General features: G+C 52.1%; 1 protein-coding gene across 1 annotated transcript in view; it reads right to left on the minus strand.

Annotated features, from left to right (window-relative positions):
* PHACTR3 (phosphatase and actin regulator 3) overlaps positions 1 to 23,496 on the minus strand; it is a 186,254-nt gene that overhangs the window by 79,620 nt on the left and 83,138 nt on the right. Inside the window, exons 2-3 of the mRNA XM_065919696.1 lie at positions 8,633 to 8,794; positions 4,827 to 4,904 (exon numbers count right to left, since the gene is read on the minus strand). Coding sequence (XP_065775768.1) covers positions 4,827 to 4,904; positions 8,633 to 8,794 — 240 coding nt within the window. The remainder of the gene's footprint in view (positions 1 to 4,826; positions 4,905 to 8,632; positions 8,795 to 23,496) is intronic.

Below are 23,496 nucleotides of genomic sequence, written 5' to 3' on the forward strand. Positions count from 1 at the left end.
TAACTCCTTGCTTCAGAGAGTCAGTGCAAGGATTCAGTGAATTAATGTCCACAACACGTCTGACATAAAGAAGACACCATGCATGTGTTTTCATTACCCTCATTGCTGTTGTTGAAGAGGAAGAGGGAGAGGATGACAAGGGTGATGGTCTGGCCACTCGCCTGGGCCCCTCTGCCCATGTGTTATCAACAACCTTCCTGAACAGGGCCCTCCCCAACCCAGGACCCGGGCCAGGCCCGTGATGAGACCCTGGAGGGACATGCGCTTGTCATCACTGTTGTTCATCTGCTGCATGTCCCCTCAGGGGAGGCAGGTGGAGAGGGCAGAAAAGACAGAAGTCTGAAGATCTGGGGCCCATAAGATGACATCTGTGCAGCCATGTCACCTGGCCGGGGGCAGGGTCTAGACCAGGTACCGGTGACCCCTTCCCAGAAAAGAGAAGTGACCAGTATTTCTATTTTAGACTTTCTGGGCCACAGGCCGCAAGATCCATACTCCTTTTTTATTTTTATGAGAATACTTTAAGTTTTAAACCATTTTAAGCTCAAAGGGCTTTATAAAAACAGATCCTTGGCCAGATCTGACCAGCAGTCAACCAACCCCACCCCAGGAAAAGACCAAGGGAACTCGCCCAGTGCACACAATTAGAGGTCACCAAGCTCAGAACTACAGCGTCTTGGGCCCTCCCTCACGACTGGTTTACACACACTTGGCCCACAGCTGTGACAGTCCCTGCTACCAGCTTACCTGTCCATTGGTGACACGTGACAGCCAGCACTGACTGAGGCTTTGCGGGACTGTAGGTACTCTGCTGGCACCGCCTCACCTGAGCATCATAGCCCCCCACCCCTTTAGGTCCTATATAGATGGGGACCCAATTTTAGAAGCGGTGGCTCATTTGCTGCTGGTGATGATCCCTGTTAATTATAAAGGCATCTCCATCCTCCTCATCAATAAAATGGTCAGAACACTGAACCTGAAAGAGACCCAAAGTCCCCACCCTCCACAGGGATCAAGAAATGCTGCACCCCAACACACGGTTCTGGGGTTCCTCCACCTGCTTCTACGGCTTAGCAGGTTTGCACGACTCTTTCGGGCTGTGCTCAGAGCTCCGGCTCATGATCATGTTCAATGAAAAGTTACAGTTCTCAAAATAGCCCGGGTGGCTGGGTGGTTGCTAAGCAACCCTGGGGGGTAGGGAAGCTGTGGGCAGCTGGTCCCCTGCTCCCCTCACTGTACGTCGGTGCTCTGTCCCCGCCAGGCCCTTCCAAGGGCGGCAGAGGGGAGCACGAGCCGGGGTCATTCACAGAGCAGCCACGGAGAGAGAGGACATGCCACAAACATGCAACACGCACCGCGCAAGCACGCACACACATGCGTACAGACACTGCCCCCGGCATTCCTGCCAGACTTGACTTGTCACTGCCAACCGCCCCAAGGCAAGGGACCCCGTGGTCTCTTAGGTCACTTGAACACAGCACAGGGGTAACCACCACCTCATTCTCGGACCACTGATGCAGAATGAAAGTCCTTAAATTATTTAAGACAAAGCCAAGAGGACACACACAGGAGGCTCAGGGAAAGTCACTCAGGGGCACACACAGCAACTGGCCAGAGAAGCGGGGGTACTCCTGTCCTTCCTCAACGTGCTTGGACCGGGGAACCCCGTGTGGGGCTGGGATGCTGGCCAGCCCTTGCCTGACACTGACATGTCACCAGCCAAAGCAGTGAAGACAGAGTGAGGGAAAGGTCAGCTCCTCACTCCAGGCGGACCCGGTCCCATCTTGAGTCTCCTAGCAATGCTAACAGGGTCCTTCCTGGATCCGGCAGATTCTTAGAGCTTCAGAAACCAAGGCGAACTCAAGAGGAGTTCATACAAAGCACGTGTTCACAGTATCACAAAATAACACACCGCCCCCCTCACCAGGAGCGGGGAGGGCAAACCCACTCGCTGGACATAGGCTCGTCTCGGGGATGCACGGGCACCCCTGCAGGCCCGTCCACAGCCAGCTCATGCTGCCATGATCCTGACTGCCTTGTGGGCAAACTCTGGAGCCGGGGGCATGTCCATGTACACGTGTGTACCCACCTGTGCAGGGCAGAGGACCTTCCTGGGTTTGCCTGGCCAAGGGGGTCCCAGTGCGAATTCCTGGGGCTGTGGAGGACTCCAGGCCACTCTGGGCCCCTGGGTGACTATCACAGGCTCACTTGGCCTCCCAGGCGCCCCCCAGTGTGAAGTCCAGGCTGGGGTAGGGGAGACTGGCCACAGGGGGGCAGTCCTGGCTACAAAGCTCCTGGCTACCTACCGGCCCAGGTGGGCAGGTGGGGAGGGTGGGGCGGGGAAGGCCATCTTCTCAACTGTGTGGGGGGTGGATGGTTCAACTCACAAGGCCACAGATTCTTATCAACCCAGCAGGAACTGTGCTGTCCCCACTGCAGGACAAATTAGGGACAGACCAGGCCTGACCAAGAGCTGGACCTCACCTGCAGTGGGTACAGGCATTTTCTGAACAAGCGCAGGACTGAAACTATCAGCCCAACAGGCATTTGCCCCAGGAGGCCGCTGCCAAACATTCTCAGGTCTCTCATCACTGTGTGTCCATTATACAGTCAGCGCAGAGTTTAAGGGGTACGAGTGGGTACTGAGCCCACATCCCTGCCCCCTCCCTGACCCAGGTTGCTTCCTGGGGCAACCCTTGCTGCCCGACTTCTCACACGTGCCCCCCAACCAGCAATGCCCCGCAGCAACACCCCAGGAGGCTCACCCCAGGCTTCGCCCACTCGCCCTGGGGCTTCCTGGGACCCCCCGTGGTCCCAGAGGAGCCTGTCACCCAGCCGCTCCTGGGGAGTCTTGTTCTCTTGGCTCTGTCCACATTGGAGGAAGAGGCAGGAGGGCGCTAGGCCCTGTGAGACACCACACTCTTTACCTCTCCCCATTCCTGACCTCCCCGCTTCCCCACCCACCTTCTCTCAGCAGCTCCTTCTTGAGGTGCCTGCTCCCTTCCCCCATGGGGTCCTGCATGGGCTGCTCCATGGGGCTGGAAGATGCTCCCCAATTCCCTATCGTTCTCCGTATCTCGCCAGAGGCGGCACCAAAATTAGATCCAGCTGGGGAGGTTTTTAAAGCAGGACGCCTAAGTCCCGCCCCCAGCGCCTTGGATAGCAGAGCCCCCAGGTGACCCTAATTGTAGCAAGTTCGAGAAGCACATTTGGACCCTCCAGCATCAGCCCCGCTCACGCTCTCCATGAGCTCCGTGCCTCTCCGTCACCACACTCAGCTCAGCTGTGATTGTATGCTGACTTGTGGGATTATCTAATCTTTGTTTCCCGCCAGACTGTTGAGTTCTCCGGTAGCTCAAACAGTAAAGCATCCGCCTGCTAATGCAGGTAGACCCTGGTTTGATCCCTGGGTTGGGAAGATCCCCAGGAGGAGAACAAGAAAACCCACTCCAGTAATCTTGCTTCGAGAATCCCATGGACAGAGGAGACTGGCGGGCTACAGTCCATGGGGTCACAGAGAGTCAGGCACGACTGTGCAACTGAACAACAATAATAAAATTAAAACAGTCCACATTTCCATCTCAGCGATGACATTCTCCTAAATCTGAGACATAGACTAGACCATTTAACATCTGAAAGTACCAGGACTTGATACCAACCCCCCCTTTTTCTTGTACCAGGCAAAGTTGTATTTTTAGCAATAATTTCCCATGTAGTTTTCCCTGAAAACAGTATTATCAAACTACTTTTCTTCTCAAATCCAAAGAAGAGAGAGGACATGAGGGCCCTGCCTGAAGCAGGGCATCTTATAAATCTGGATTCACTGACTCCATGGGCTCCCTTCCTACTTCCTGATGCCTGGGCCAAATCACCAAGACACTAGGAATATCTGAGTGTCTTATCTTAGTATATATCTTCATATCTTATGGAAATACGAATTCCATTTAGTCACATGTCCTTGGGGAACTAGCTCTGTGAGGCTGAGTTCCTTCAACCAAGGGGGCAAGAACTTGGTTCAGCTCCAGAAACACTGGTAAGCAGCAGTGAGGTTTTCTGAGACCCCCCCCCCCCTGCCCTTTTCCCACTCTTGCCAAGCTTCAGGGAACTAGAAAGCAAGAAGCTTAAGGTCAGAATCCAAGTCCTATGCCTCACACCATCACCAAGGGAGAAAGATGCGGGATCTCAAGCATTCTGTATATTAGTTGTGATGGTGATAAAACTGTGTGTTTCTCAAAGAAGCAAACACAGGCAACCAAGCAGATGCCACGCTGAGTACTGTCTCAGGACCAGAGACTGAACAGCATCGGGGCCCTCCCTCCGGCTGCGTGACCCAGGGCATCCACCTTCCAGGCGCTCCCATTCCTCATCTGGAGACAGGGATAACACCACACCCAGTCCCGAGGTTGCTGCTAGGACCAAAGGACGAAGGTGAAGCCAGCACAGCAGAGGGCGTACAGGAGGCACTTAAAAAACAGCAGCTGCAGTCCTAGGCGGTCACGGGGAACAAAGACTCAACAAATCAAGGACTAAACTACGAATGTGAAGAGACAAAGGTCACCGCTACGACTCCAGAGGAATTGGCACAAACCATCCACACCCGGCTGGGGTGGCAAGCAATCCCTCATTCCCCAGGGCGAGTGGTTGGCTCACACTCATGGAGGGGTCCTCAGAGCCATGGGTCCCAACTTGGAAAACTTCTCTAACCATGGAGGCCTCAATCCAGTGCAGCTGCCACCTCCGGACAACAGACTCCTGGGACACTCCACCCTGAGGGATTTGCTGGGCCCCCGTGAGACGCCCAACTCTGTGTTCCCGGGCCCACTTACCTTGCTCCATCATCTCCAGCAGCCCCTTCTTGATGAGGTCCTCCCGGCCCTGCCTGCCGGCCATCTTCTTCTCCAAGGCTGCACGCAACACAAACATCAGGTGAGTCCCAGGCTGAGCATCTCAGGCCCCACCCCGAGCCCTGGCCAAGGCCACCTCCAGTTCAGGAAGACAGCAGTGAAGCAGCAGGTGACCGTGGGTCAGGGGGCTACAGGCGGGAGTGCGGTCAGGAACCCGAGCTCCCTCACCAAGCAGTGTGCCGATCATGTACCGGAAAGCCGGGCCTTGGGGAGGTAAATGAGTTCTGTTTAAGGCAGTGGTTTCCTGCCTTATCTGAGAAGCGATGCTGGGAACACCACCCTCCTCTAAGTTCTCACTGGCCATTCCTTGGCTGAATTCGCCTTCACTTACCAACCCAGGGCCCTGTTCCCTCTCTGCCCTCGATGCTCTGGGGTGCATGTCTGGGGTTCTATACATCCTGGCCGCCCTTTTGTCTGTTCACAGATCAGCCTTCTGCACAACTGCCCCACTGGAGGCTCCTTCAAGAAGCCCAGGTTCACCCTTTCGAAGACTGTGCCGGTCAAATAGGAAGAAGGCAGACTGACCCCATTCCCCTCCACTGATTCTAATGTGCGGAAGGACCCTTGTCAACTTCTCCTTCAGAATAGCCCTTTGGCCCTTCTCCCAGAACAAAGCACTCCAGTAACTCACCCCTGCCTCTCCCTCTCCCCTCCCAGGGGCCAAGCTCACTTGCTTGATGAGCTCCTTTTTCCCCTAACTGTCCAGAAACCAATCTGCCTACACTAGAATGCAATTCCCAAATACAAACCCATGTCATTCCTCAGATCCTCTCTTTAAAAGATGCAAAGTGCTGGCTATGAGCCTGGGTCACCAGGAGCCCTGAGTCCCCCACACATGTGAGTGCTCGGCTCAATGCAGGTTCCGATGGGGAATAGAACTGCCATCTGACCAGTGAAGCTTAAAGTCTAGTGGCCGATGACAAACAGATGATGTCAAGGGTCATTGAATTTATTCAAAAATATTTACTGAGCACCTATTCTGTGCAGGCATGGGGGAGCAAGAGAGGCATGAGCTCTGCCTGTGGGCCAGCACTTTGGCACAGAGGACTCACATCTATTACAAGCAGGCCAGTGGCGTCAACCAGAACCAGACAGCCTGGGACAGGGCGTCCAGGGAGCCCCGGTGGCCTCCCTGAGGGCGTTGACTCAGGTGTGACTAGGAAAACCCCGAATGTATCGCAAAAAGACATTTGCGGCAAAGGGAACTTAATTTCCAAGCCAATTTCCAGGTGCCAGAAGTTCGGATAAAACTGAGTAATTGGGTTGCTGTTTCCTTCTCCAGGGGATCTTCCTGACCCAGGGATGGAACGCAGGTCTCCTGCATTGCAGGCAGATTCTTTACAGCCAGGGAAGACCGATGAACTCTGGCTTTGGGAGGTACAAGCAGAGAGGCTGCTGTCCAGCACAAAATAGGGGCGAGCACAGCCAGAGTGGGGTCTCTGAACTGAGGGACCCTGTCGTCTGACCAGCACTGGGGGGTGCTCACGGGAGGCTGGCCTGGGTGCAGGGCATCACGTGTACTGGCTTGTGAGTCCTCCCGATGTAGGAGGCAGAGCCAGGAGCAGTGTCCGTATCTCAGGGACACTCACCCCCAGGAGATACAGGCTGCATTGCCGCTTCCAGACTTCAGGCATCGGGAGCCACCTTCATGGTGTCGCCCAATCCCCACTCTGGCCAAACTACTGTCTGCTTTGTTTTTTCCCTTTAAATCATCTTTATTTTTACTTCATCTCATCCTGGCCAAGGATGCCTGTGAAATCAGGGATTGGATACGCTGAAGTAAATAACATCCCACACTTTGGGGGGAGAGAGTGGTTTAGAATAAATAAATGAGATGCAGTACTGTCTGCAGAATTCCAAATGCTTGATAAAGGACCCAGTGCTGGGGATGCCAGCCTGAAGGCGGGGGTGCTGCAGGTATTCACCTGGAGACCCTCAGGCCCCTGGCAGGGACCCCACAGCGCTCTGATAAGCTCACAGGTCACCTCCCGCAGCCCAGTGCCAAGTGAAGCAGGGGCACAAGGTCCCAAGAGCACACAGCTCACACTCCAATCCCACAGCTCAGAGGAGCACCAGGGGCTCTCCGAGGTCACAGAGATCACCCTATTCTGGCCCCCTGAACCTTTCACTGATGCCCAACCTGGCGCGTCTGCACAGCCGTTCCCACAGCTGCGATGCTCTTCCTTGCTTTTCTCCAGGGGCCAGTTACACCTCAGCTCAGGGTCACCGCCTCACCTGGGTCTTCTCAGCCCACCCATCCCAAGGCCATGCCCATCCCACCCACCTGCTCCCTAGCACCTGCGCTGAGATCCTGACTGTCACGTGCTCATTCCCTTGCTTGTCTGTCTGTCTCCCGACTCCCCCATTGGAGGAAAGCTCCAAGCAGGCAGTGTCCCTTGGAGGAAAGCTCCAAGCAGGCAGTGTCTAGTCCCCCTCTCTAGCTCTCTGGCATACGGAGCCGCATCAGATTCATCGAATATCAGTGTTTGTTCTGCTTTCATTCTTGACGAGGAGAGCCTGTCAATCAAATTCTTGGGCAGTTAGAAACATAATCTTGTGAAACGCGTACACAGTGTGAATGGAGGACTCGCTGCTGCTATTAGGAGCCCCCCGCCCCTCGCAAGTGGCTTTGCCGCCGCCATGCTCTGAGCGCTGGAGTCTGCGCCACTTCAAGGCTGGGACCCCCGGGGACCGTCAGAGGCAGCAGCCCAAGGAGGGCACTTCTCAGGCAGGTCCCCGGGGCCCAGGACTGATTCCACGCCAGCGCCTCCCTCGCTAATTGTTTCCAGCCGCAGCTAACAGGGCCTGTGGGAGCTGAGTCTCTCTCTCTCTCCCCCGGGTTTGCCTCTCAGGGCACCGACCTCCCCTTCACCCAGGGCACTAGGCACCCACCCCTGGCACCCAGGAGCCAGACCTGAGCCCGGCTGCCCCACGACCCACCGCTGCTCGGCCCTGGAGGCGGCTGCCCATCGCATCCCACCTCTGTCCTGATTCGGCAGGATCACGGGCGATGGGGTGGTTCTGAGCACTTAGTTGGTTAGAAACATGCTGTGTCGCTTTTACCCTGACACTTAGTCATGTCATTGTCACCAAATCTATCCCATGGGTCTGGCCCACAGCTGGGGCAGGGGCAAAGGTACAACCTCTTGTTACCCAACTTCCCACAGAGCTGAAGGTGGCTGAGGGGGGCTTCTAGAACCTTCAGGGGGTGGGATGCCCAGATATGAAGTCTCTTCAGGAAGAGCTTAGGAGCCGGCGAGTGGCAGGCCGTCTTCTGTAGGAGCCTTGAGGCATCACAGCCAAAATGATGGCCTTCACCATCTGAATCACCGGGGGGACTCTTGGGCTTAGTGGTTGTCTCCAGGCCCCGGGTTGTCAAAGTGAGTGTTCTGGTGCAGAAGGGAGGGCGGTTCCTACTCAGGTGTGGTCAGTCAGGACTGACCCCGCGTCTGCATTCTTAACTAGGTCAAGGGGGTCATGTGTGCCCCTTGGGGTCTGGGTGGTGCATGGGCTATGGGTGTGCCTGGGGCTGATGCCGCACCCCCAGCCAGGGACCTGGAGGGACCAGAGGAGGAAGGGACCCACAGGAGGCTGAACAGCTCCTGTCATAGAGGCCACAGAGCACAACCCGCCCCTCCCAACATCTGCAAAAGAAAGCGAGGTGACAGTGACATCAGGCCTCCGCCCCCCCACCTACCCCTCAACCTCTTTTCCACACCCACACTCACCTGACGTGGTCTGCTTCAGTTTTTCGTTTTTCTTTTTCCTCCATTTCCAGGGTTTGAAGATTCTGCCCAGAGTGGCCAGCTTGCTGTTCCTCCTCACGGGGGGAGTTCGAATCCCTGAGACCAGATATTCGGAGCGCACTGGGGGGGTTTGGTCCATCTCATCTGGAAGGAGAAAACCCAGAGAGGGCTCAGTGGTGACCAAGCCCACACAATGCCCTGGTACCACAGTGATCCTCCAAAGCCTGGGGCTCAAGAGGATGGTCCAGGCGATGGACACACTCTCATTTTCCATCGTGTACCAGCCTACGTTCAAGGGCACACCCAATAGGTTAATTCACCTCTTGCTTCCCGTGAAAAGGAGCTGGGAGCCTAAGTTTTTCCAGAACCAAGAAACCCCAGAGAGACCTGAAGATGCAAGAAGAGCAGGGCTGGAATGAGCGAGTACCAGGCCAGAGGAGATCGCCGGCAGTCAGAGGGGCCAGGGCCTGGGGCAAGCTGGTCATCACCAGACCCAGCCTGATGCCCCATGTGACAGGTCCCCTGGCCAGCAGCCTCCAGGGAAACCTCCAAGGTTTGACTTCTCAAGTGCGTTTCTCATCAGCAGCCCAAGCCATTCAGCCCCCTGAGCTCCCGTGTCCACATCTGGAAAACAATGGTCATCCCTCATACCTAGGGTGGAGAGGAAGTTTCTGTGTGACCACAGGATGGCCATGAAGTCTGGAGACATACGGAAGCACATGAAATACACAGTTTATTGATAGCATGTTACAATCCATGTAAGGTACTATTATTCGTGTTTTGAAACTGTAGACACTCTGATTAACATGGCACACCAGCATGGGGGACTTGCGGCATAAATTTTCAAGATAATAATTTATATTATATAAGCAATATAATATTTCTTATGGAGTGAAAGTCACTGCTTGTTCAGGGCTGGATGCTATGGTATTTTATTCCCACAGTAAAACTATGAAGTGGAGACTGTTATTACACCCATTTTACAGATGGGCACACTGAGGCTGTCAGAGCAACAGAATTCTGGTCTCAGGCAGTCTGACTCCAGAAACCTCTCTCATATCGCTAAGCTGCTTCTAGGTTGATGATACAAATTTATTGCCCAGAGCAGGAACCAAATGAATGAATGGATGGGACACAACAAGAGACATAAACCAAGATGGTGCCAGCCAACCACTGTCTCTAGCTGTCCCCACACCCTCCCCCCGCACATAGCCAAGGGGGATATGGAATTTTAGTTCCCTGATCAGGAATAGAACCCATGCCCCCTGCAGTCAAAGTGCAGAGTCTTAACCACTGGACCACCAGGGAAGTCCCCCTCCAACTGTTATTAATCGAATGTTAAATATATACTGGAGACTGGCTCCACAAAGCAATCCCATGTGGACAGACAGTCCAGGGGTGTCTTATTTGAGAACTTCTGCCCGCAAACTCAGCAAACCAGTCAGGCTCCTAAGCCAATGCCATCCTCCACCTTGTGTTCACCTAAGACCCCAGGGCCAAACATCCACGAGGGGCCCAGGGCTTTTGGGTCAGGGAATAAGTGAGTCAGGGCAGTCCAAGGACTGGTCACAGATCCCCAGCTCCACGCTCCAGGCGTGCAGGTTGCAGACGGCCCTTCTTTCCCCAGAGGAGGTTTATTCCATGTTACATCCTCTCCCTTCCTTCCTCCGCCCACGGATGCCAGATGGGAGCAGAACGGCCAGAACCACGTGGCCCCAGGAAAGCTGACTGTCCTGAAGGCATTATTGGCACAAAGGGGAAAGAATTGGCCAGGTCTCCCCAAGGTTCTGGGCTGGTTTGAAGATAAAGACAAAGATCCCCAGAGATGTACATGGGGATGGGGAAGAATTGCCATCACCTTGTTTATATTAGTGCCTCATCTCACTCCACAAAGGATGTGTGGCCATTACATAAACACATGCCCAACAAGATATAATGAGTGAGGAAATCCGAAAGAAAAGGAGTATGGACAGGGCCACCGCATCAAGGATTAGACACCACGTGTCACTCAGAGCTTCCTAGCAGCCAAAGCAAAAAGGAACAGCCCAGAGAACAAACCACAAATCAGACCCCAAACCTCACTCTGTCTGCACCTGAATAGCTGGACTTCAACCCAGGTCACCAGCATCTCCATCCCAGAAGCCCACTTACTAAGTCATTTCAGTCGCGTCTGATTCTTTATGATCCATGGACTACAGTCCACCAGGCTTCTCTGTCCATGGGATTTCCTAGGCAAGAATACTGGAGCGAGTTGACATTTCCTTCTCCAGGAGATCTTCCCAATCCAAGGATTGAACCCATGTCTCCTGCATTGGCAGGTGGATTCCAACTGCTAAGAAACATACAGTGCAGTGGTGGCTCAAGAAGTTTGCAAAGGAGATGAGAGCCTTGCAGATGAGGAGCACAGTGGCTGCCATTGGAAGTTGACAACAACCAGTTGAGAAGATCATCGAAGCTGATCCTCTTCCAACTAGACAAGAAGTTGCCGAATGTCAACCATTCTAACAGAAGCCCATACGAGTCTGCAAATTGCTGTCCCCTGTGAACCCCAACAATGAAACTCAGCCCATATCACTTTCCTGCTTACTCCCTGTGACCTCTCTTCTCATTTAGGACAAAACTACCAAGCCTGCAAAGGGTTCTGAGGTCTACTCCTGACCACGCCCACCTCACTCCTGCCCACTGGCCCCCCTTTCCCATTTCATCATCATCACCCTATGCATTAGTGTCTACGGCACTTATAGAAACAAGAACCTCACAGGTGTTAGGATGTAGGTGCCAGAACCAGGCATTGGGGCTCACTCACTCAGCTCTGTCACTCACTCCCTGGGGCTGAGGGGCTCACACCACCCTCCTTCTCCCCTCTGCATCCTTACCTTTGCCATGGCCTTGCTGGGGGAACAGGGAACAGGGGACTTCCCAAGTCCTCATCTGCTTTGCTTGAACCCATGAGAGGCAGGCAGAAGGACAGTGCAGCCCCTTCCTCATCGCCCCCTCCCCTCTCCCTCCACCGATCACCACCATCACTATTTTAATCCATGGTCTCCTTGCTCCCCCACCTCACCTCTGCCCCCTAGTGACTTGAGCAGGTACTGTGGTTCCCACCTCACTTTGGACACACCTGGGTCCTCACAGTACAGTCTGGGACACAGGCAGCCTGTGCTCACTGAGCAGACTTCACTCCACACTCCTCTTGAGAGACCTCACTCATTCATTTATTCAACAAAAATCTACTGACACCAGGCATGTGTCGGGAACTACACCAGGCATGTGTCGGGAACTACACCAGGAGCAGGAGGTGCAGAGGTGAACAGAAAGGATCTCTGCCTTCGTGGGGCCTCTACCACCTGCGGGATGAACAACAGGTGTGGCTATTAAGAAACCAGGCCTGTCCACCACCTTGCTCCCTGCTGCCTTCCTCTCCTGATTCTTCCCCATCACATTTATCACCTGGAGTACGGGCTTTCCTGATGACTCAGCTGGTAAAGAATCCTCCTGCAATACAGGAGATACAGGAGGCGTGGGTTCCATCCTGGGTTGGGACCATCCCCTGGGGAGGACATGGAAACCCGTTCTAGTGTTCTTGACTGGAGAATTCCATGGACAGAGGAGCCTGGCAGGCTACAGTCCATGGGGTCGCAAAGATTCAGACATGACTGAGTGACTAAGCACACACGCACATGTGTGTATGTGCCTGCATGCACACACACACACACCCCTGCACAATTACTTGCTCACCTGCTGCTCACAGTCACCTCCCTAATTGGAAGGCAGGGTCTGCCTTTGACATCTGGTTTGCAGCCGAACCCCTGGTGTCCAGAACACATGAGGCAAGGACCCACGTGCAGACACGAGGATGGATTGTCAGAACCCAGCACCTTCTCAGGGAGCTGGGGGAATGTGGGGGTGACTGTAAACAGCCGGTTATGAAAGGCTGCTCTGAGCGGGGCTATTGGAGCAAAAGCCTGGAGGAGAGGGAGCCAGCAGTGTAGACGGGAGTGGGGCAGGGAAGAGAGTCCCAGGCAGAGGAGGAGTGAGCTCAAGGGCTTGGAGGAAGAGCACAGTGGGGGAGGGCTGTGGATGGGCTGGGGAGGCAGGCGGAGGCTTGAACTTGATTCAAAACCCAGCAGGAGCCTCTGGGGTTCTTCAGCTCAAACAACTAGATTTGTTCATTTATCAAATATCCAATGTGTGTGACCAGGAAGACACCTCAGTCTGAGGGACTCCCTGCGGTGGTGGGGGTGGGGGGGTGTCCTGCTGTTGTGGAAGGAGTAAAGATCCCTGAGCCCTGATGGGGAACCCCTCCAGAGGTCTGAAGGCTGTGCCTCCACCGCCCTCTGTCCCTGCCTGCCCCCAGGTGAGGACTAGGCCAGCTGAGGGCTGTGACTTACAATCCAAGGTCAGAAACTTCAGAAGAGATGCACAGTCAGCGAAGGAACTGCTTACAAGCCACCGAGGGCATGCATGTGTCCCTGATGGCCTGTCTGGAGGTCTGAGTGAGCAAAAGTGGGGTGGTCCTCCCAGGCACCGCGTGGCCCACTCACACGGGCAGGTGGCAGTGAATGTGGCCAAGTGTGTATCTAGGAGAGAGGGTGTGCATATGTGTGAGCCTTTGTGGGTGGGCACATGTGCACCCGTACACATGTGTCGCACAGAGAAGAGAGGCTGAGGGGACTGCCGCCCCCCTCCCCAGCCCCTGAATTTGCTCAGCATCCCTGGAGTTGCTGGGGAGCCTCCTTCCCACATCGGAGAGGATTCCTGGAGATGCAGACACATTAGTAGACTCTGAATGGTGCAGTGGCACTCAGTTCCAGGGGCATCTCTGCCACCTGCGAGGCATTAGCAGTTAATTAATGAAAACTGTTTTCTCCACATCTGCTGAGGAAGTATAGCCTGCAGCCACAGGGCAGGCAGGAGGGGGCCTTGCAGGCTCCCACATGATGGATGAGGCAGGCGCCCTGCCCTGGAACTGAAGGGGCCAGCCCCAGTCCCTCCCTTCTCTGGTCCCTTGGACCAGTGATCCACACCATTTTTGGCACCAGGGACCGGTTTCATGGAAGACAACTTTCCTACGGACCAGTGTAGGGGTGCAGAGGATGGTTTCGGGATGATTCAAGCACATCACGTATATCGAGTTTGTTGAACAGGAGGCAGAGCTCAGGCAGTAATACAAGTGATGGGGAGTGGCTGTAAATAAAGATGAAGCTTCTCTCATTCACCTGCCACTTACCTCCTGCTGTGAGGCCCAGTTCCTAACAGGCCATGCAGCAGTAAGTGTCTGTGGCCCCCAGGTTGGGGACCCCTGCCTTAGACAACTCCAATCCTCTCCGGGTTCCCTCTGAGGCTCACAGAAGGGGAGGTGCTTGTCCCCCAGGACCCAATGCCCATCCACCCCCATTGGTAGATCCCACAAACCTACAAGTCAGGAACTGCTAGAACAAGGCAGTGAAGAATACCAATTCCACGGCCAAGGAGGTCACTGAGCTTATGGGCTAATTTCCATGAGCTGAATAAAAGGTGCACACCCATAAAAGCATGGTCGTATGTGGTGTCTGGTGGATAACAAAGAATGCGAGGGAGTAAGATCTGACACCTCCAGTCTCAGGCTCAGATCCTTTATTCCTAATATTCCCTTCCATCCTAGCTCTGATCACAGTCAGATCTCATCTTGGGATATGCTATTTATTGTTATCATCTATCTTTCCCATCAGAACAAATATAAGCTTTATGAGAATAGGAACTGTGGCCATCTTGTTCATCACAGGTCCCTGGCATTTTCACAGGCAACTGGCACCCAGGAGGTGCTCAAATAAACACCTGCTTGATCTGTGAATCTGGGAAGCAGAGCTGCCAGGGCTGGAGCCCCCGTCCTCCTAACTCCAAAGTCCTCCTCTTAGTGACATCAGGCATTTCAGCTTCCTGGTCTTCTATCCACTGACCTGTCCCTGTCTCCTTCCGCGTCACCAGGTCACCTTCCCCAAAACACACTGGGAGGGAAGCCCCCCCTCACTGATTACCAGGTGCCATGTGCTGAGCTACTGGCCTCACAGGGAAAACAGGCCCCATCTGTATCAGACAATACTGAAACACAACCTTTTGCTTGTTCCATTCGTTCATTCATGAATTCATTCATCAAGCATCAGCTGAGGCCTGCTGTGTGCTAGGACTGCTGTGAGTTTGAGAGAGGGCTGTAAACACAACCAACGCACGGTTGCATGAACCTCACCTGCTTACAGAGGAGGAAGAGAAGCAAGGACACGGTGACTTCAGGGTGTGATACGAGCTATGAAAGAAGCAAACGAGAAGTGGGGATGTGGGTCAACCGCACGGCCTCTGCTTCTTCAGTGAGTCCTTCCCTTCCCCAAAGAATCCGTCTGGCAATATGCAGTGCCCATGTTATGTAAGCAAAGCACTGTGCCAGGTGTGAGGTGAAATAGAGAGATGCTGGACACTCCCCTGCCCTGATGGACTCACTGACTATGCAGGAAATCAAGATGCACAGAATCACCAAGATGGAAACTTATAACTGCAGAGGAAGCAACTCTTCCTGCCTGGACTGGGAAAACTCTGAGAAGGCTACCAGGGGTGGGGGTGACATTGGAGTTGGGCCTTGGAGGTTAACTAGGAGTTGAATAAAAGGTGCACACCCATAAAAGCATGGTCGTATGTGGTGTCTGGTGGATAACAAAGAATGCGAGGGAGTAAGATCTGACACCTCCAGTCTCTGAGGCTCAGATGCCCCATAAAATCCCCACATATAAAATTGGGATCCACACAGAGATTCCATCTGTCTATGGTGCCAACTCATGACCAACACACACCCACAAATACATAGACACAAAATTATCATCATTATCATCACCACTGACTATCAATAATAGGAAAAGATAATCTCGAAGTAAGAAAATAGTCTTTCTTATTGCTATATCAATAAACACATGGATAAATGAAAAAATAGCAAATGTTGTCCTTAGTGTTTTTAATTTGCTGGCATGGGTCTGAGTACATGAACCTGAAAACCCTTAGGCTGGAGCTCTCTCCATTTCTGGATGGAGAGGATGGAGGGGTTCAGCCAAGAAGAGCCATGTGTGGCCACAATGGAGCCTTGAGGGCATGAGAATCACTTAGGGATCTGGTTTGAGACCAGTCCCATGGAAAGGCTCCAGAGAACATCAGTGTGGACAGCAGCTTCAGGGAACAAGGCTGAAGGCCAGGAGGCCAGGCGGGTGAGGGCCATGGGACAGCAGGGACGAGGGGGTGGTCCAGGGATATCATTGCAGCAGAGTCTTCACCAGATCTTGGTGAGAAAACAGGGGCCAGTAACACAAGCAGAAGACTCAAGAAAACCAAGGCTGTTTTGTCGTCACTGTCGTCAGCAACAGCAGCATCTATTGGGCACCTGCTGTGTGACAAGCTGTGTTCTGAGCACCTGACATGGATCAGCTCATCCTGTTCCCATCAAGACCCGAGGAGGCAGGTCGCTATCTTCATCACTCACATTATGGTAATGAAAATGGAAGCAGAGATGAGAAACAGCTTTCCCAGGTCACGTGGCTAAAGTGACAGAGTGGGCTTGGAAATCAGGACACCTGCTCTGAAAGCCCTCGTCCTAACCCCAATGTCAGACCACATGGAGCAGATGATAACAGCACTGTTACCTGGGATACGGGATGAAGGAGGAGAAGCGGGGCTGGAGCAGAGAGCATCATTAAAGCAATGTACACGAAAGTCATTGCATTTAGGGTGTAAAGACCAATAACTTGTGTCAAGGCTGCAAGAGATGTGTCTTTATGGTTGCTGTCTATTAAGAAAGTGCTGGGTGCTTTCATAGACCCACCATCTGGATGGCTCTGAATGTCCAAAGCCAAATTCATGAAATGGATTTGAAGTTGCCCCAATATAGAACTAGTCTTGGTTTGACCTTCTCCTGTCCTCCTGGAAAGTTCTGGAGTATCGATCCAAGAGCAGGATATGTTGGGGGGGGGTACTGATAAACCCAAGAAGAACTGGGCCACATGTGGACAGCTTCCAGGGAGCAGTGAGACCACATCCCCAGAGTCACACTGCTCAAAATGCAGGAAGGAGCTGGTTGCTGAGTGGGGCAGGGGAGTAGGGCTTAGGAAGAAGAATGAATTTATTTAAAGTGGGGTGGGGGGGTGGGAGAGGGAAGAATTCCTGAAGGCCTGTGGCCCTATGCCCAGCAACTCTGCGGACGTTTCTCTACAGTTCTGCAAGTGTATCCATCAGAACCTGTCAACAGTGACAGCCCCCTGTGATGGAAAACCTGCCGCCTTCCAGCTGGGAGGGAACAGGGGCCCCCAGAGCAGGCGCCCAGCACAGCAGTGGGTGCAGGAGTAAATGAATGAAGAAGAGAATGAATGAATGAGAAATGGATCCCGGAATACAAGAACTGAAACAGAATCAGAATGCAGGTCAACGGTACTTAACAAAGACCTGAGCGCCTCTGTGCCCCTTTACGACGGCAGGTAATTGTTAATTCCTGAGCAACTTCCCGGCCGCATGCTGGCCCGTCATTTTTCCTGGCTGCCACCTAACAGACGGCACCTCCTTTCTCTCCCTCCCTCATTAGTCGAGGTGCTAAGGAACATGCAGAAGGAAACACAAGGCCCTGGCTGAGCTTAGAGTGAATAACCGGTCCCCGGAATACTGCAAATTGAACAAGTGCTTCATCATAGAAGAACATATCTTGGCACGCTCAAAGGAAGGCCATCAAACTCTTCTGGGTGTTCAATCCAAAGAAACAACCGCAGGAGGTGGGGACATCTTCCGCTCCATTTTATGTTTAGGAAGCAGAGGCTACGAGAGGCCCGTGTGGAAAGTCACATAACAGGGAAGTGGTGGGTCTGGCACCGATGGCAGGTTCTCTGACCCAAGCTCCGCATCCAGGCATGACACCGTGTTGCCCAAAGCATCTCCCATGGAACCCTAGCAGTGGCAAGGCTTTGTGAATGAAGACACTTGGGAAAACACTATCTTGCCTGAAGTCTTGCCTGAAGAGCCCCACCACATACCATCATAGTAAAGGCTCTGAGAAGTCCTGCAATAAACAGTCTCATTCAGCCACTTGGCCAGCTTCTCCTAAACAGAAGGACCGGCCAACCCCTATTTGCACCGTGCTGCCCAGACAGTGACAACCACACAAACTGTCAAATGGAGCTTGAGCAATAAACCTGAGATTAAGCCCCTTGAATGTATTCTGCTAAGTAGTACTAATGACAATTTATTTAGGGAGTTTAAAAGCCTTTTCCCCAATATCTGTTCCCAAAGGTAACAGGATTCACTGAAGTCTTAGCAGAGGTGTCTCTAAATTTCCTAAGTCTCTAAGCCTCTTCCAGCTCTCAGGCCTCCTGCACAGCAATGATGCTGAAATTAATTCTAGATAAATGGGCATCATTCATGCCTCTGACACCAGTGGAAAAATCAAGACCTTATTAAAGTGGCTTCTTTTTTTCCCTCATATGCAACGTGGAAAAAACAGCACATCTAGCTAGAAAGCCCATCTGTTTAGCATCAACTCCATAATTCTGCCAATGGTGGCGGGTGTCTGCCAGACATATGGCCAATTCTCCAAGTGAAATCAGCTCAAATCTGTAAATCAAGTGGATCCAAAAAGGCTCCACAGAGCTTAGAACCAGGAGTTGAAACATGAAAATGACAGGGTCACGCAAGGGAAAAGGTGGGATCTGGAAAATCAACTTTGTTGTCATTGGGCTTAGAAGGGCTTAGAAGAAAGCAAACGCTCATAAAAATGATTCTGCAAGAAGCCCAAAGACTTTGCAAAGCCTAAAAGCTGGTTTTAGAGGCATCCTCTTAAAGATCCTATTTTACAGAGTGGAGACAAATGAGTGTTTCAGAAAGAAGACATAAACAGTGAAATAAGACATCAGGAGAGTTTAGCATCGCAGGATAAATTTAGACAAAAAACATCGCCCAACATCTTTAAAGCCCAAGTTCCAACTCTGACTGTCCAACCTCAAATGCAAGATGAAATTTTTAAATAATGTCAGTCAATGCTTAAGGATATATAAATGTTAATTTTAAAATACGCATACTTTAGCATTTTTCACAGGAACCAAACAAGTTATAAATTCTGGGAAGATTCTGAACCAACAGATATGTATTTAGATAGTGTTTTCCAGACTCAATTTTGCCTAGGTCAAGGATGGGCAAATGTGTTCTGAAAAAGGCCAGATGGTAAGTATCTTAGGCTCTGAGGTCCGGACAGCCTGTCACGATGACTCAACTCCTCTGCTGCAGCATGAAAACATCAGCAGATGTTTGTAAATTAATAGGTGTGGCTATATTTAAATAAAACTTTATTGGCAAAAGCTTGTGACAGGAGGATTTGGTCCATGGGCTGTTGCTTGCCAACTGCCGCCTTAAATGGTCCCTTTGAAAAGGTCTTCAGGGGAAAATTACTACAGGACACTCCTGTAGTAAAAGAAAGAGAGAGAAAAGGAACATTTTCTGATCTGAGCCTTTACCTTCTAGCCCACTCCTAACCTCCAGGCTCCAGGCCAGCATCACTCTGCCCACCTAACTATGCAGCCTCCTCCCTGGTTCCCAGGCATCCACTAATCCTGCTCCCCGAAGCAAACAGGCCTTTGCATCACTTCCCTGCTTAATGTCATAGCAGCTTCTAGAATGAAATACACAACCTCAGCTATGATCCCAGAGTCCTGGCCTCTGCTTATTTCACACCATGCCAAGCCCCACTATGCTCTACGTCTGTCTCTTTCTGCTCTTCCCACCACACGGCTGCCTCCCAAGCCAATCACTCTAACAGTAACACTTTTCCGTGAAAAACTCCTGCTCATTCCACATGGCCCTATCGTCTATGCTCACCTGTTAGGTTTTCTGTTGCTTTTTCTACCATAGTCTTCAACATAATTTATAACTAGCTATTGATTTCATGTTCATTAGTTTAATGTCCATCTTGGCTATTTGACCATGAGGGCATGAAAAGGAATCCAAGCTTGTACTGTTCTCTGCACCAAAGCCCCGTAAATCAAGAGACAAGTTGTTGGGGTAAGGAATAGCAACTTGTTCAGAAAGCTGGCAAACGAAGAAGATGGTGGACTTGTGTGCCAAAGAGCCACCTCGCCCGAGCTGGACTTCAGGCTTCTTTTTATACTTAAAGGGGAGGGAGTAAAGTCAAGCATTTTCTGGTTCCCATCAATCTCTGGAGGGAAATATGCTAATTTCTTCCTTCCTGCAGTTATTCACAGGTAGGTCTAGTCAGGAGGTTTCCTAGGAGCAAAAGGCATTTAGCCTATTGCTCACTATCTGGCAGGCAGGGTTTTCAGAGATGGGCCATTATGCATCATTTTAAGCTTATAGGCAGCATCCCTTTAGTGATGAACTTGTAACAGAATACAGATTCTTCACTAATACAAGCAGAGACCAAGTGTGTCCTGTATAATTGCCTTCCTACATCCCAAACAGTCCAGGTGGGTTCAGCAGGTACTTGAGAGAAGCTGAAGACTTCTTCTTTCTGTGCTCAGGTTCATAGCCGTTGCCCACGGGGACCTGTCCAGGAACATTTGAAGGCTATAATCCTACCAGGATGAGGCGTGGTTCTCAGGATTTACCAAGTAGAGTTCCCTGGCAAATCTGATGAGGTTTCCTGCTATACTGTTAATGTTTCTGCAGCTGCTTACCGAGAACTTTCACCCAAGAGACAACAATGTGATGCTTGAACACCTACAAGTGTCTGCATGTGTGTTGTCACCAGGGCCCCTGCTTCTCCCTGGGTCCTGGTGACTGTCACGGAAGCGACAGAGTGAGAGGGAAACAACAGGCAAGCCGGCAGCCATACCACGCATGCTTTCCGGGAACAAGCATCAGCTGGTGATGGGCCAGTCCCGGAAAACTGCCCCTGCAGGTGACATCTGTCTGCCCAGACCGTCCCTAAGGGCTTCCTGCTGCTGTTGGACGACAGCCCCCTTTGGCAACCCCAGCAAGGGCTAGCCCCGGTGGCCCCACTTGCAGCCACCATTCCCTGAGAGTCACTCTGGGTGGGGGCTGCAGCCAGTTCTGTCCACTCCCCACCACACCCGCACTGGACGGACCCACTCACACTACAATCCACTTTCCTGAGCATCTACTCCATACCCAAGACCCAGCCCTGCCCATCCACTCCCAGGGGCTAGAAGTGAGGGGGGGGACAGTCATGTAAGTAGACAATTAGGACACTGGGCTTTACCACTCCACCCTCCCCTGCCACCCACCCCAGTCCTGGTCAACCCCATCGCTCCTGGGTTCCTGCAATATCCTTCCTGGGTCATGTCCCCTGATGCCCACTTCTCCCTGCCTAAACCCCTCGCATGGCTTCCATTTGCAACTGGAATAAAATCCCACATGGTTCCTCACGCCCCATGACCCCTCCCCTCACCACCAGCTCTGGCCCTGGGGGTCATCAGCTTCCCCTTGCTCCTTCCCACCTCCGGAACCCTGTGCTTGGTGGCCCTTGGAGGACCCCTCTCCCTCCCACCTTTGCAAAGAGCTGCCTCCTTCTGATCTCCCAGGTCTTGGTACCATGGTCTCCTCCGTGGGGAGGTGCATTGAGCCTTGGCAAGCCCAAGCCCAGGCCCAGCACACCTCACCCTGGCAAGGCACACTCCCCCCGACCCCCGAGATGAGCTGCTCTCCCGGCCTCTGCCCACTGGGAGATGCAGGCCTGGCCACAGGGGGCTCCTGAGATACTCTGAAAGCAATCAGTGAACAGACTGATGATGGATGAGGCACCATGACCAAGAGTGAGACAGGACTCTGTGGGCAGAAAAAGGACTGGTCTCTGGACTCAGGGGAGACATCCTGGGAGACTGAGGACACCTGAAGTAAGCTTTGAAGCATTAATAGTTCAGTGAGCTCTAGTAAATACCAAACAAATAAAAGGTAATATTCCATCATATGAGTAGAGTTGTTTCTTCATTCATCCTCTGATGGCCATTTGGGTGGTTTCCACCTTGTAGTGGTTGTGAATAGTGATGCTATGAATATTTATGTACAAGTTTCATTTGAACACCTATTTTCAATTCTTTTAGGTATATACCTAGGAATGGAATCACTGGATCCTATGGGCTTCCCTGGTAACTCATACAATAAAGAATCCACCTGCCAATACAGGAAACATAAGAGACAGAGACATGGGTTTGATCCCTGGATTGGTAAGATCCCCTGGAGGTGGGCATGGCAACCCACTCCAGTATTCTTGCCTGGAGAATCCCATGGACAGAGATGCCTGGTGGGCTATGGTCCGTGGGATCGCAAGGAATTGGACATGACTGGGGGACTTAGCATGCAGCAACACATGGTGGCTTTAAGCGTCACTTTTTAAAAGAATTTGAAGTACGGTTGGTTTACGATGTTGTGTTAGTTTCAGGGGTACACCAAAGTGACTCAGTGATATCCTTTATTGCTGTTTAGTCACTAAGTCGTGTCCAGCTCTTTTGCAAGTCCATGGACTATAGCTCACCATGGAGAGGCTCCTCTGTCCATGGGATTCTCCAGGCAAGAATACTGGAGTGGGTTGCCATGTCCTTCTCCAGGGGATCTTCCCAACCCAGGGATCGAACCCTCATCTTCCTGCACTACAGACAGATTCTTTCCCACTGAGCTACCGGGACTTACCATATATCCTTTAGAGGTTATTACAAAATCCTGAATATAGCTCCCTGTGCTACACAGGTGCTCATTGTTTATTTTATATTAAATGTTTATATTTAATTGTTTATACACACACACACACACACACACACACACATATATATATATATATATATATATTAGTGTGTGTCTGCTAATCCCAAACTCCCACTTTATCCTTCTGCCCGCCCCACCTCCCTCTTTGGTACAGGTTCACTTTTTGAGGAAGTGTTCATCTGTGGTTCAGGGGGGCTGCACTGTTTACATCCCCAGCAGGAAGGAAACACTCACGTGCTGCAACATGGATGAACAGAGGAAACATGAAGCCAGTCACCGAAGGCTACATACTGTCTGCATCCATTGACACGAAATGCCCAGAAGAGGTAAATCCATGGGTCAGAATATAAATAAATTCATGGCTGTCAGGGCTGAGGGTAGAAAGGGAGGGGCAGTGACCATGAAATGGGTCCAGAGTTTCCGTTTAGTGCTTAAAAGTTCTGGAATGAGAGAGTGGGGATGGCTATGCAATAATGTGACTTGTATCCTTTAGAATGGTTAAAAAAATGTCTCATGTTATGTCATGGGCCTTTTACCTCAATTAAAAGAACCGAAAAAAGCATGTCCTGCCTTTGTGGAGCTCCCTGACATCTCCTGCAGCCAGGGACAGATCGGCCGAGCCCACCCAGCAGATCAGTGGTTTCTGGGTGAGTGAGAAGGAGAGGGTTGTGTGGTTTCCTGCCCGCCCGCCCACATCTGGGTGGGGCCTGGCCTCGTGCCAAGGAAGCCCGGTGTCCCTGGGAGTAAGTGATGCAGTTATTCCAGCCACAGCAGGTCTGTACCGGGCAGAGCAGCCTTCCGGGGACTTATATCGACTCATTTCCGGGCTGCCTCCAGACCTGGCCTTCGTTTGCACATGTCAGCCCAGCTCTTTGCAGAATCAGAACCCTGGGGTCCAGAAGAACACTAGCCAGGATGCCAAACAATAACCCACACACACATCAGGGCTGGGAGTCACGCCGTAAAAGAGCCGTAAAAACAAAAAGCCTCATGCAATGTGCAAACTCTGCAATCCCCCTAAATTAAAAACTCATTCAGGATCACACATTTCAAAGCATTCTGGCTGCAGGGACTGTAAGCTGGGCTCAAGCCCTTGCCATGTGGAGGCAAGACTGTATCTG

Source organism: Muntiacus reevesi, chromosome 2, assembly GCF_963930625.1.
Source record: "Muntiacus reevesi chromosome 2, mMunRee1.1, whole genome shotgun sequence".
Taxonomy (NCBI): Eukaryota; Metazoa; Chordata; class Mammalia; order Artiodactyla; family Cervidae; genus Muntiacus; species Muntiacus reevesi.